The sequence below is a fragment of the Culex quinquefasciatus genome, chromosome 2, assembly GCF_015732765.1.
Source record: "Culex quinquefasciatus strain JHB chromosome 2, VPISU_Cqui_1.0_pri_paternal, whole genome shotgun sequence".
Classification (NCBI taxonomy): domain Eukaryota; kingdom Metazoa; phylum Arthropoda; class Insecta; order Diptera; family Culicidae; genus Culex; species Culex quinquefasciatus.
Genome location: NC_051862.1, coordinates 1,291,992 through 1,304,736, shown reverse-complemented (window position 1 = coordinate 1,304,736; position 12,745 = coordinate 1,291,992). Strand labels below are relative to the sequence as shown.

The 12,745-nt window shown below is 36.1% G+C and overlaps 1 protein-coding gene across 14 annotated transcripts in view; it reads left to right on the top strand.

The window, feature by feature from the left end:
• The window catches only part of LOC6037235 (plasma membrane calcium-transporting ATPase 1), a 97,877-nt gene extending 85,371 nt beyond the window's left edge, over positions 1–12,506 (top strand). For 13 of the 14 annotated variants that reach the window (XM_038252733.1, XM_038252731.1, XM_038252718.1 and 10 more), the window contains one exon: positions 3,913–12,506. In XM_038252733.1, coding sequence (XP_038108661.1) covers positions 3,913–3,950 — 38 coding nt within the window. In that variant the 3' untranslated portion in view covers positions 3,951–12,506. The remainder of the gene's footprint in view (positions 1–3,912) is intronic. The other variant, XM_038252735.1, reaches the window with a different exon arrangement.
• The last annotated feature ends 239 nt before the right edge of the window (positions 12,507–12,745 follow it).

Genomic DNA, 12,745 nt, shown 5'->3' with positions numbered 1-12,745 from the left:
TACGTTAGAACCAAGTTACTTGTTTTTGACATGTTAGAAGTAGTACTTTTCGTTTGTTGTGGGAAAAACCAAGCAACCAATACAAACAAACAAAACAAACAAAACGCAAAATTTATGTCAATACAAACGCAAATTAACCCAAAACAAATATACAAAACCGCCACTAAAATTGTACAATTACGATCTGTTGTTGATTTTGTTGTCTGCATTTGTTTCGTTCCCGCCATTTTGTTTCCTATTGTTTAACACTTTTTTCCTTCTAAAATCTGTACAAAAACCCCCCGCTCGTCTATCTTTCTGGACGTGCGTGTGTGAGTGACGAGCGTGCATTCTCGAAATTTGCTAACCCTACTTGGATTGTTATTGTTGTCTCATTGGAACAATTAAAACAGCAACAGTGTGCACCTCCTCCCCCTCGCACCACAGACAAAAGTTTTAAACACACCCACACACAATATTTCTTCTGTAAAAATCAGTTGGTTTGGTTACCTTTTTAAATACCATGTTTTGATGTAAAACGAAAAGTCACGCTCAAGCGTTCTTTTGTAAATTGAAGTTGATGAAAAACAACAAAAAAAAAAACGATTTTCGAAACACTGAAAATTTGAAGTTTCCTGATATTGTATTGTTCTCTCTGTAACACTTTTATTGTTTTGCCTTGCGTTTTCATGTTATGGTTTAGTTAGTTGGTTTGTCTTTTCTTTTCTCCTTCTTTCTTTTTTTGTTGTCCACACTGTAAACACAACTAGTTTCTTCTTTTATTCCACCCACTTTCCGTTTAAAAATCGTTGTTGTTGTTGAATTCACGCAGCAATAGAAACCACTCCGAGAAATTAAACAAAAACGCACCTCCACTCACACGAAGAAATTGTTCCCTTTTGGTTGTCTAAATATTTTCCTGTTTTGCTGAACACACCGCTGCCTGAATATATTTTTTGTTATAATTTCGTTTTCAGTTCAAATATCACACACAATTATCCCTTTTGCGTTGCGTTGAGAAAACTAAAAAAAACATGCTAGGCTAGCCGTTTATCTTTGATTTCCAAAAAAAAACCTGTAATTATGAGTTTTACTACCGAGCAAATCTGTTAACTTTTGTGTAAAGCTAGTGAAAATAATCATTTCTGTTCACGAGCAGTGTTGGGTGGATTTCACTTGTTCCAAACAAATCGTCAAACGTCACAAAAGTGGGACCCCAAGCTGACGCACCGCCCGTCTCCATCGCCTACTGTGTGAGGGAAACTTTTATGTCACATTTGAAGAAAAGATGGAGTTTGGCGAAACACGTGTGTCTCTTTTAGGGCGCAGAGAAGAGCAAAACTACTTAAGGGATTGTCGAATCTTTCAGCAAAGCACGACGATTGACGTGTTGCCCTGGCCCTGGTCTCTCGAAATGAGCAATATCCAGCGGTATACTGTTATGCAAGAAGCACGTGTCGCAAAGGAAAAGCTAGGAAAATGATTGCATCATAGACGGGTGTTTAAGACGGAGCAATCTGTACTAAAAAAACATGTTTGAATTATTTTTAAATTTTTTTAATGTTTTAAAAAGGTTTATTTTTTTAAGAGTTGTACAACATTTTTTATTATATTAATTAAGCATGTAATATTGGCAATTCATGTTAAGTATTTTTAGCTAATTCTACTCCATTGCAAACACATTATTGAAATTTTTGAATCCTAGATGGCGGCTAAATTGGTAGAGAAAAATTATTGAAAGATTCATTTGGTATGATTATAGGCAATCAACACTCAAATTGGACAAAAATGGGATCGTAAAACTCGAATTTGATATTCAATGTAAGAAAATTAAAAAAAGATAACATTTTTTTTAGGACTGGATTATCCACAAAACTTTGGATAATCGAGTCTGGACTGGAACAAATTTTCTTCAAATTTCAAATTCAGGTTGTCAAAGTTGTAGCAGCGAGTCATTTTTTCACTAAAATTGATGGAAAAAGTATGCGTATATTTGCGCCAAGAAGAAGTAAAAGAAAACTGGCTTCACTTTTTGAAACCCCGTGTCATGTCCGTTCGTCCATGGTTATATTGGCAACATAGAGAGAAAAAAACTGTATTCACCAGAATGACGTTTACTGGTAAAAATCACGTTATCACGTAAGAAAAAAAATTTAGTTGATGTAACTCGAAAATGTTGCACGATTCCAAAAATTATCATTGGATTGGGTCTGAGGGTTGAGATTGGGTCATACAAAAATGCTGAAATTTATATGATACAATCTCACCCCCCAGACCAAATGTCACCCCTGATGACGGTACTTTTTGATTGCAAATTTGATTTTACGCCTTAAAAAAAGACAACATTTTTTTTGTGACATTTTTGACAGCAGTAAAAATAAACAGCAAACAGCGTTGTAGGTTCTGATGAGAAGAATTCAGAAGAAAAACTAAATGAAGCAAACATTTTTTTAATTAAGAATTTACATTTTTGACGAAAATTTCATCTTCTGAACCTTGACACTTTTTTTGCAAAACACGTTGAAATAAAATATTATTTTAAATGTAAATAACATATTACATCAAAAGTGCTTCAAAATGAGTTACAAAAAAGTTTACCGTTTTATGTTAGGTACATGCACAGAAAAAAGTATAAATTTACTCGACAAAAAAAAGAATTACATGTAAACTCTGTTGATGTAATCTAAAGATTCGATGCAATCGTCTGTATGACACGTAAAATCATGTTTTTACGTATAATTTGTTGTAAATTTACATTAGATCACATTTAAATGATCAATGACGTGTAACGTGGTGTATCATTCAGAATTATTTTTTTTCTGTGTGGTTCTCGAGATTCAAGCGATTTATGGTAAATCCCAATACTACGTTTTAAAGGCAACTTATAAGGGTACACTTAGGAAACAGGTCGAATCCGAAATATTTATTGGTCACCAGTGACAGAGTGAAAAAAAATATAGGAAATCCCTCAGCTCGTAAGACCTGTTAAAAATATTGGTTTAATTAAATTTAATGCAAATATTTTGGAAGAACGTTGAAAAAGCTCCAAAAATTTGTCTTCATATTTTAATTTTATAGATAAACAGATTTGATAATTTCTAAACCTAAAAATATAATATCTTAATTACTACTCTATGATTGCACTGTAACAAATACCCCTGCTGTAATTATGTTTTATGCAGAAGCAAAAGCTGGCGCACGTGAAAGTCAAAGCCAAACCCATGGCCAACTGCTCTTGTGCTTGTGCTCTTTGCCTCTTCCTCCCTCGCGCTCCCACCAGAGATCGATTGCATGACGTCGTATGTGTGCCTGACACAATCGTAGCAACCGGGCCATGCTGTCTTCCGGAGATTCCTTCCTTCCTTGAATCTCGGAGAAAAAACTTTTTCCTTCCCTTAACTTTTGGGTGGCCAGAATGGGATGTTTCTATCTGTGCGCGTTCGTTTCGACTGTTCTTCGATCGATTGGCGGTGACCTCACTAGCAACATTTGCAGTGCAGTGTGTTTGTGTGAAATGCACCCTCCCCCAACCCCCTTTCGACTAACCGAACTGAAATTGACCCAATTTTGACCCATTTGCAAAACGGAAATGTAGTGAAAACCTCCCGGCACTGTTTGACAGTACTACTCTGCTAATTTTACTACTGTTATTATCTTACTACTCTTACTACTACTGTTGTATAGCCATAATTTGTATTATAAGCAAACCAGCCGCAAAAAAAACACTTTTTGGTTGAAATAAAATTGCATGCCTACTTCAATGTGGAACAAGCAAAAACAAAACGTAATCTATCAGTTGTTGTGTTTTTATTTTATTTACTTTTTGTAAGAAAAATCAACTATCTAAATTTAACACCAAAAAAAGTCTTCACACCACCTGTTTCTAACTCAAATTCTGAAAATCTTAAATTTACTTTCTTTAATTTTTTACAGAGAAATTCGCGGTTTGGACAAAATCGACAACAGTATAAATTCCTTTACGTGATTGTGCAAAAGGGATGAACAGAAAACAGAGAGAGAAAAAGAAAGAGAGAGACGATAGATCTCGCGCGTTTCAGTTTGATCTTTTTTGTTGCTAGTTTCTAAATGCGACGGTTTTTTTAAAGAGAGATGAAGAAGAACACAAGAAGAAGAGAGCAATACAGATTTTGTGAAGAACGTTAGGTCACAGTCGCAACAGAACAGCTAAAAAAGTGAAGAAGTTAGCATTATTAAGCTACACACTATAAAAGAGAAAAGAAAGAGAAACACGAAAAAATAGCATGCATTTCGTTTTTTAACATTTTTTTTAAACTTCTTAAATTAAAATTTTCGCAATCTTAAAGAGAGAATGCTGCGCTGTTAGGGGCAGAGTAGGCCACGCGTTTAGAGAATCAAAAGTAAAAAATACAAAGGAACCAAGTAAAACAGTTCAAATAGTGACGCGGCATGCTGTGCGTCTCTGAAGAAGATTTCTTTAATCAAGTTTGCTGGTTTAGCGATTCAAAAAAATGTTTCAAACACACACACACAGTGAAAAGGAAATAACAAAATGAGTATTATGTTTGAGCAGAACAAAATAAAAAGAGCAAGCAAGCTACCGTAAGAGAGAAAGAAAAAAGTTGAAAGAGTTGACGAAACGCGCACTCCACATTGACACATCACCATGACAGTTACATTAAAGGAAAACAATCACAACAATTCACTGTTTGACACTCACTCACATGGAACTCATTCGTTGCGTTGAAAGTCACTCACATACACTCACACGAGACACACAATTACATTACATCGTTTTCACACAATAATGGAAAGCACGTAAGGAAAATTGCAGTAATCTTTAAGTAAACTTAATCTACACCAGAAAACAGTGGATGAACTTTGCAATCGTAATTCGGAAAGTTTCAGGGTACTGTTTGTTCTTAATTTTGTATAAAAAAAAGCATTGATTATACACATATATATTAGACAAATGATAATAGTTCAATCATAAGTTAATGAATACGATGTAAAATACGACAGTTTTTCTTTTAAAAATTTATAAAACTAAAAAGTTAAGCAAGTTTAAGGGCGTTGTAATTGGCGACAAATTGCCGAGGCATTTATCGTTTAACTTGTACCAGACAGCTTTAGTTAGTCTATTTTGCGAGCATCAAAACAAAGGAAAGAATCCTTCTCTCTGTCCCCACCCCCCTCCTTCCATGTATACCCCCCTCTCCCTTACTTTACTTTAAACGAAAAAAGTAAGAAGAACCATTGAAGTTGAATAATGAAAAAATCGTATATAGTGAAGATAAAAACAACAAAAAAGAACACAATGTTTAAAGTACTGTTTTTCTGCCTTATAGTTAAGATCGAAAATGAAGAAAGGTGACAAAGTCTTAAATCGACCTATAGTGAAAACAACAAGAAAAAAAAACACAAAACGCAAAATAAGGTGAAGCACCTTGCAAACCCAAACAAAGCCCCAAAAAATCCAACAATTATGAGCAATTAATGAATATCAAAAGACAGCTTACCCACTAGAGTCGAGCACGAAGACGCGAAGAGAGCGAAGGAAGTGAACTAAACTAAAACCAAAAAAAACCTAAGTAGCTAAAGAGGCGATCAAGCGAAAGAGAGTTGACAACCCCCCCTTTGAGGCTGAAGGCCAAACCAAACAGGGCCGTCGACGACGACGACATCCGTCGGAGTTGAAAGTGTAATCAAAGCAAACACGGATGTTTTGCCGCGACTTGATAAGAGCCAACCCGCTAAGCAAAGTAGGCTATCGCATCACTCACACAACAGCACCTGTCAAAACCGGCGCAGGTGGATCGTAGTAGGCCGCGCGCGAGTAAGCTTTCCGGTAGGACCAGCGAGAGAAACAGATCTAATCAACACACACTGATTTTTAGTAGCTTTTGGCGTGATGGCTGACCGTGTAGCGCCCATCGAAGCAGGCCGCGTCACCATGGCGATAAATTGCAAATTTCGAGTCGAAGCTTTAGGTGCTTTTCCCGCCTGAAAATTCCCCGTTTCTTCTTGTTCTTCTTTGTCTGCCTACCCCTCAAAAGAAAATCCCACTCTTCTTCTACCCACACTCACACAAATGAACACACACACTTGAGACAACAAAAGATCATGACGACAAACCCGGAACACTGGAAAATCCTAAAAGAGAGACTAGTCTTGTTGACCACCGCGCCCAACCGTCACCATAGTTACTGGACTGAGTGTTGCAACGAATCGTTGATGTTGATTAGAAAAGCGTTGATTGATCGTTGTCTTAAACTCGTTGTTGTGCGTGCGTGCGTGCGTGACCTCCTCTAAACGACTGCTATTAGCTTCCAGGACATCGTCAAGCGGACCGAGTGGATTGTAATGCAACACGAGATCTGGATCTGCAACCGGGCGCGCCAAATCCGGGGATCGCCCTAGTTCAAGCTTTGTGACAATCTAGGTAGGTCGTGGTATGTCATGACCGCGTGTGGAAGGAAGCACGTGGCAGTTGCGCGGCGCGGTCAAGGTGACAGCTGCGGGTTGCTGCGATTGCCTCGGGGTGATAGATAGAATCTGGTTCAAATTACTAACTCTTGAGTTGATTCTTTCAGCAACTTGGAAGATTTCTAGCCAGATGCAGAACCTAACTTTATTTATCAGCCATCACCAATTTCAGTTCGACAGGATTTCGGTTTTAAAAGAGAGAGCAGATTGTCGCTACCGGTGTGGTGCAAAAACGCAGCAGCATAGAACACTTAAAATATATGACCAATTGTATTTAACAAAAAAAAAACAAGTAAATGATACACGCACGAGTTGCTAAAAATAGCAAAAATGCGAAAAAAAACAAACGACACTTCTTGTAAAATAAAGAAAAACCTATACTTAATGAGTAAAAAGTAAAACACAACCTTAAATTGTAACGATGGTCGAGATATTTACGCAATAATGAACAAAAAAACACACATTTTTACACTATGAATGCAAAAAACAAAACTGCAAATAAAAACAAGGTATTTTTACTGTAACAACCGATTTCCAAAAACGGGCATGATTCGCGAAGTAATTTTTTGCGGATAGAAACAAGCGCTAGCGATGAAATACTTTAAAACAAACAAAAAAACGAGGTGTGGTGCGAGTTAAACTTGCGCGCGAAACCTTTGCAGTAAGAAAACCAAAATAGTCACAATCTCGTAATGACAGCTACAGAGTTATAGGAAGTATCAAATAAGCGATAAAAATGAACAAAAAAAATCGACGAACCTAGCAAAAAATAAATAAAACCAGGAATAAGTTTCGTGTTATGAAATAAAGGCAAACCAAGTAAAGAGGAAATAGGGTTAAAAACCTGTTGATTTAAGCGCAAACATAGAAATCTTAAAGGAGATAACGTTAAAGCTAATCCAATAAAATCAATAACATTAAAGAAAGAGAAAGAAAATCAGCGACTAAAAGGAAACAAAAGCAGACATTTAGAAGAACTATCGAGTTTAGCGCAACTAGTGTGTAAAACCAAAACAAGTAACAATGATACGATGAAAAATATGAACCCTTTAGATTGAGACAAGTTTAATACTTAGTAGCTAAAATACACACTCCTACACAAGAAACACAGACACACTCAGAAAACTGATCGTAAAGTTCGACTCTTTGAAAAAGATAATTAAAAAGCACCTGGATTTCACCGTCGCACCGCCGACAGATCGTAGTAGGCCTCTTTTTTTCTCTGCACTCTGCGATTCTGTGATAAATTGTCATTTTGAGTAGCTTTTGAGGTGTTAACATGGCAACCACCGTTGTGTTGTGTCAGAAACTCTCAGTTCCAAAAACACATAGAGTTACATTTCAAAATATTGTAGAATATTTGCAAAGATTTGCAGAACAACGTTGGAAGAGAACTGGTTTCTCCTCTCTCATGCACACGAAAACTCAGTAAAACGAAACTCAACTAAACCTTTTCAAGATGTTTGAGAGGAGCCGATTTCATGAGTACATTTACAGAAAAAAACGTTACCGCCGCAAAATTTTCTTTGAAAACAAGGGAATCAATGTTGCTAAAAGCGATATTGAAGAAAAAATCGTTTACTGATTAATACTAAACATGCTTTGAATTTTCGACAAGAGAACCTCATTGAAGTACGCAACCAAAACTTTCAACAACCTCAGAAAACGTCCAATCAGTTCAAATATATGTTGTCTAAGCTAATTTGTATTTGTATGTCGTTTGCTGAGGATGCGTCAATTGAACTAACAATGCTGAAATGATTTTTCAAAAGTGTTTTTGAAAAAATCCTGTAGAAAAGGGTCCTAAAGCCTTATGTATTTTTTTATGTACATCGGTAAAAATAACATGATAAAAAACCATTTCTGATCACTTCTTATCATTTTATTGCAAACAAAAATGACAAGACAACATTTTACGATGGATCAACTATTGTCCCCTTGGAACAAGTTGTCAAGTAGGATGCTTTCAGTTAGGAAGGGCCGCGAGGATAATTTAAAAAAAATGAATTAACAATCCATTTGAAATCCTTTGCCGTTCAAAGGGTCAAATAAGACAAATAAGCTGTATCATTGTGAAATCAGCAATTTAATCCTAATTTAGAACCCAGCTGTCCAAAATTAGTCAAATTTGGGAATGGTGAAGCTGATTTATGGAAGCATGAGTAAAATTTGAAACATTTGTAGTCCAGTAGCAAGGACAATTCCAAATATTCATACGAAAGTAAAAACGCAATGATTTTTGTGGTAATTACAAAGTGATGAGTTTTATATTTTAACAAAACTCAATTTCCTGGTTTGAGTGGATATTTCCAATCAATCTGTCAAACTTTTATCTCAGCTTTAAACAAAACTTTTTTGATTCAATTTTTTTAGTTTTTAGTAGTTCAAAGTTTTTAGGCCTACTACGACCTGCCCGGCCACCACCAGCCGGATCATTTTATACTGTATGGGGGAATGTTCATCTCCAAGAGTAAATCTCAGTAGCAGGGCTTGCTTTGATCCGATCCCTCCCCGCCTCCCTTGTTGCTCTCGATTCCCAAAAGAAAAGGGTTTTTACGTTGCTCACCACAAGCACTCTTCCCATCAACCAATCATCAATCGGTAGGCGATAAGGCGAGTCAAGAATTGTTACAATAAAGAAAATACCATTTGTAGTGCAAAAGAGAGTAAAACAAAATAAAAAGTGGTAAACTTATTGTAAGTGAGCAACCTACACATCGTTGGGGAGGGGGTTATTAAACTAAACCAAGTAAGCATTTTTAAAGTGAAACTTCATAAAATAACGGAACGTCGCGTTTCTGAAGTTTAAAAAAAAGTAACTCAAACACACTCACAGATACACCCACATACAACACATTCTACTGTGCACGTACATTTAAAGAAGGAAAGAAAAAAAATACGAAGTAACACCAAAATAAAATCCCACACACTTAAGCGATAAAGTAAACAAAACAAGAAAGGGAGGCAAATATGACATCGTTCGAACACCTTTATGGACATTTATAACTCTATAGGAACCAAAAAACAAAATCACAGATTTCTTCAAATCAGCATATGTGTGTATAATACTTACGTCACCTAAGATGAACCATCTTGATAAAAGAGAGGAAAAAACACTATTTCATATAAAAAATGACACTTCGAAACACAGAAAAAACAAACACACACACACACACACACGTCGGTTTACTAGTAGTTGTTCACAGGCTAGATAAAATGAAATAACAAAAGTAATAACACATTATAAAAACAGGAAACAAAAAAATCCTCTTCTTCAGCACTAATAGCGCCTATCCAAAAAAAAAGTAAACAAAAATAAAAATTCACTCACAAAATCTCCGTTGAATTTGTTAGATTTTGCGTTTTTTCCAAGTACGTTTCATTCGTGGTGAAATCTTCTTGCTTTGAATTTGTACGTTTTGCTGAATATTAGCCAAAATAAAGTCAAAGCATACACGTTTGTTAGGAAAAATTAAATTCGCGGGTAAAACACAAGCAAGAAGAAGTGTAGCTACTTTGAAGAAGCCGTGTAGTAGTTTAAGAAATTATTACGAGAAAAAAATAAACTAGCCGAATAACGAGTGCGCGCGAATGAGTGCGAACAGCGTAGCCTTCCCCAAAGTTATGTTTTGTGTGTGTTTTCTTTTAGTTTAAAACACACAAAAATACGCGAACCCAGAGTGCGTTCAATCCAAGCAACCTGGAAAAAAAAGCAAAACGAGCTGGCTTTCTTCTCGAAACCATAGCAACCTCCCAAACTCCCCCACCCGGTTACAGAAAGTTAGGCTAACTTGATTGTTGCATTTAAATTATGGTCAACCCCCCCTCGCCCCACCCCTCTTGAGCCTGATATTTATTTGAAACCAGCCGCCTTTGATCTGATCGCAACTCGCGCATCAGAGCCAACTTTGATAAGTACTCGTAGTTTTGTAGCTGACCAACACTGATACAAAACCAAAAAAACTAAACGGACATGTACATTATTTGTCATTATCTACTGATACTACTACTTCTACTACTCTCTATTCGCTGTTACTTTGTTACTTTTGTTAATGTTTTTCTAAAGGAAAAAATCAGATAGGAGAGATACTTAAAAAATGTAGCAGCTACTTTGAACTGATGGATCAATTTTTGCCTGATGGTTTTTCCTATGTTTGCGCCCGGTGGGTTTATTGGTTTGCCAAACAATCGAAGAGGGCTTAACGTAACATACACACAAACATCAACACTCACACACACACGAGAGCATAAGCAGCAGCTTCCGGTTCCCCTTTCGGTACTGTGTATTATATCAACTGTTATAATGACGCACAAGCGGAAAAAATGCGGCTAATGCTTCTAAAAGATCTTATCGAATCGACGAACAGACGTTGACAGACAAACAAAAAACAACTGACAAGCGACACGATTTTAATCACAACAAATGCCATGCATGTGTTCAGAACGATATTCCCCCATATATATAAATGTAATGCGACGAGAATGAAAAAAAAACATACAAACAAACAAACAACCAAACTTACAACAACTTACAAACGGAACAGGGTCAGAACAAAACAACAACCAAGTTGGCCACGCCCAATTTCCGAAACGGATACGCCCCTGGCAAAAGAAAACAAAAGTCAAGAGAAAAGAAAAACAAAGCAAGCCCACCGTCAGCGCGCAACCAAAACAAAAAACCTATGAAAATGAACGAAAATCAAACACGCCTACTAGGTTCCTTCTCTCTTCGTATCAACATGTGGTCTTCATCTTGTCATTACTATTAAACAACAAAAAAAAACAACAAAAACTTATTATTACTTGTTATATGTAGGTAAACTCAATTAAGATCACCGCGCATCATCCGATTAAACTCGACAAAGAATACAACACTGATCTCCAGCCTTATTTTCTCTCAAACTTCTCGAGAAATCCTCCTGTCCCCCGACTTCCCTTCCCTTCCCATCTCTAACCGCCTAACCCCCTTGGAAGCAAACCAAAACAAAATGGAAGAAAAACAAAAGAAAACTCTTACAGTTAGGTTCGAACTAATATTTCAAGTGAGTTTAGTGCTAAATATAGTGACCTACCTTAGTATATGACAAACAAACAAAAAAACAAGAACAAAAAAACAAACAAATGTTATTTATTTTAAATAGTTGTTGAAACCAATGAAAAACAAAATAAACAAGAACAGACAAAAGAAAACACAAAACAGTTTTATTTCTTATTAATTGTTTACTTGATTCTCACGATTGACAGAAAAACGTTTGATAATATTTCACAACAAAACAAAAACAAATATGATAAAACTGACAGATTGGAAAACCAAACACAAGCAAAACCAGCAAAACAACACTGAGAGAAAGAGTATTAAACTTTTAATTTAATGAAAATAAACAAAGCAGAAGAATGGAACCCATGGAAGTAAAAAGTAAATTTAAAAGTAACTAAAAAGCCTTGAAATTCATTCTATCAATGTTATTTCAGTGAAAAAAGGAAAAAAAATGATGCAAAAAAAAACCAAACCAGAGAAAACATAAAATTGTATAGCAAATAGTCATTAAAGTAAAGAGATTAAAAATCACGAGAAAACAAAAAAAAAGTGGTGAAAAATAAAATCGAGAGAACAGGAAAACAATACACAAACCCCCCGCACCCCAAAAAACGCACGGACGTTCGTGGCGACCCCCCGGAAGCGGAAGAAGCAGAAGCCGGCAGAAGCGCAAATGTTCTCCACCACCCCGCCCTGTTCCTGTGCGTCTCTCTCACTCGAGATGAACAGCAGTAAGCAGCAGAAGCAGAAGCAGAAAAGGAAGAAGAAGAAAAAGAAGATAAAGTGCAGCTGCTGCAGGAAAAAAAATGAAAAAGAAAAGGAACACTAACTAGTTTTCGAACCATTTCATTTCCTTTTAAAAAGAGCAAACCAAAAGAGCAAAAAAAGAACAATTAAAAAGAGAAAAGAAAAAATCGAACTAGGAAAAGAATTTTGATTTTATTGTACATTGTTATTAATTATTGAATTAAATCATAGATATATTACATAAAAAAGAGAAAAAAGTGAAAATACAAAAAAAAAAACAAAAATAAAACGGGTCTATTTGCGGAGTTGTTTTATTCTGTAGTGTTTCCGTGGGATCTGTTGTTGAACGTGACGTTTGGGGAAATGATCAAGTCTGCTTTTCCAAGCAGAAGTACCATGCGGCTCCTTCAAAAAGAGTTGAGATCAATGTTTCCATGGAGACGCATGTTGTTGTTGTTAATTACTTTATTTCCGGCAGCTTTAACCTTTCGGTCATTCGCTGCCCCATGGAGACGC